This window comes from Trichinella spiralis, assembly GCF_000181795.1.
Source record: "Trichinella spiralis strain ISS 195 chromosome Unknown Scfld8, whole genome shotgun sequence".
In the NCBI taxonomy this organism is placed as follows: domain Eukaryota; kingdom Metazoa; phylum Nematoda; class Enoplea; order Trichinellida; family Trichinellidae; genus Trichinella; species Trichinella spiralis.
This window is the reverse complement of record NW_003526947.1, coordinates 701126-702244: the sequence shown is the minus strand read 5'-3', so window position 1 is coordinate 702244 and position 1119 is coordinate 701126. Positions and strand designations below refer to the sequence as shown.

General features: G+C 32.3%; 1 protein-coding gene across 1 annotated transcript; it reads right to left on the bottom strand.

Annotated features, from left to right (window-relative positions):
• Positions 1-228: 228 nt before the first annotated feature.
• On the bottom strand, positions 229-314 carry Tsp_10420 (conserved hypothetical protein; the record flags this gene model as incomplete). The annotated part of the gene is made up of 1 exon (XM_003372811.1): positions 229-314. A coding segment is annotated over exon 1 (86 nt), but the record flags the coding sequence as incomplete, so codon positions are not given.
• Positions 315-1119: the final 805 nt, after the last annotated feature.

Below are 1119 nucleotides of genomic sequence, written 5' to 3'. Positions count from 1 at the left end.
TCAGCTTTCAGGACGAACTGCTCAAGCATTTGTTGAATAATTTCACTGTCCAACGGCGCCCGTCTGTCCCCGGTGGTGGTAGCAAGTCAAGGAATTTATTCACGTTTTGCTTTGTCTGCTGGATCTTCTTTTTTCTTTCCTTCTTCCCCAACTTTACTGCTCTGTAAATCATATACCCAAATGCGACCAACACGCACAAAGCGGAAAGCACGAAAAGCGCGAAAGTACCTTCCTTCCACATCGCAATTTAATGCAACTATCAAGCTCGAACTTTGATAAGAACTAAAGAACGCGGCATACAAGACGTAACTCATGCTTTAAAGTGTTTAAACAATTTGGCATTCAAACTTGTTTAAATGACAGCACTGACTTGTTTAAAGTAACACTCATAATGTTAAATTATTTAAAGTAGAAGTTATTTTTTAATTCAATTTGATAATTGCAAAATTGAAACTGAACACTTAATTGTGTATGGGAAATAGTTTCTAATTGTTATTCAAATATTTTACAGAATTAATTTTCTCAATTTCCTCATCAATACATACTTCTTCAACTGTTATATTTGCATAAACTTGCCATGAAACCATTCAAATAACAGTACTTTTTTCTTTTTCTTCTTTTCTTACAATTTTCTTCTATTCTTCATACATCTAATGCATGGATAAATCAATCATTTATCGTAAAATTGACCTTTATTACATTACTCTTTGCAAATACAGCAAGTCCTGTTTATTCAAATAACAAGTACAGTACAGTACTTGAACTAGACAATCAAATTTTTGTAATTTAACTTTTAAAGCGGGTGGGAAAGAAAAAAGAAATTAAAATTGTGTTGTTCTTTGCCATTGATAGCGAGCAATGCTGACCACTTTCTTGCTTATTGTAATCTTGCCAAAATTGAACTTATCTTTCAGTTTCAACAGTAATTTATATTTTATTCACCACAGCTATCGACTGAAATTGTATCATTATTTTTTATTCAACTCCTACATTAATCATTCAGTAGCTGTCTTGTTTTTACTTTTATATCTGTAATGCTCAGTTGAAGCGCAATTATTTAGCAAATATATAGCTTTAACGCCTTTATAAAAGGTGGAATTTATCTTCCACTGGCAGAAT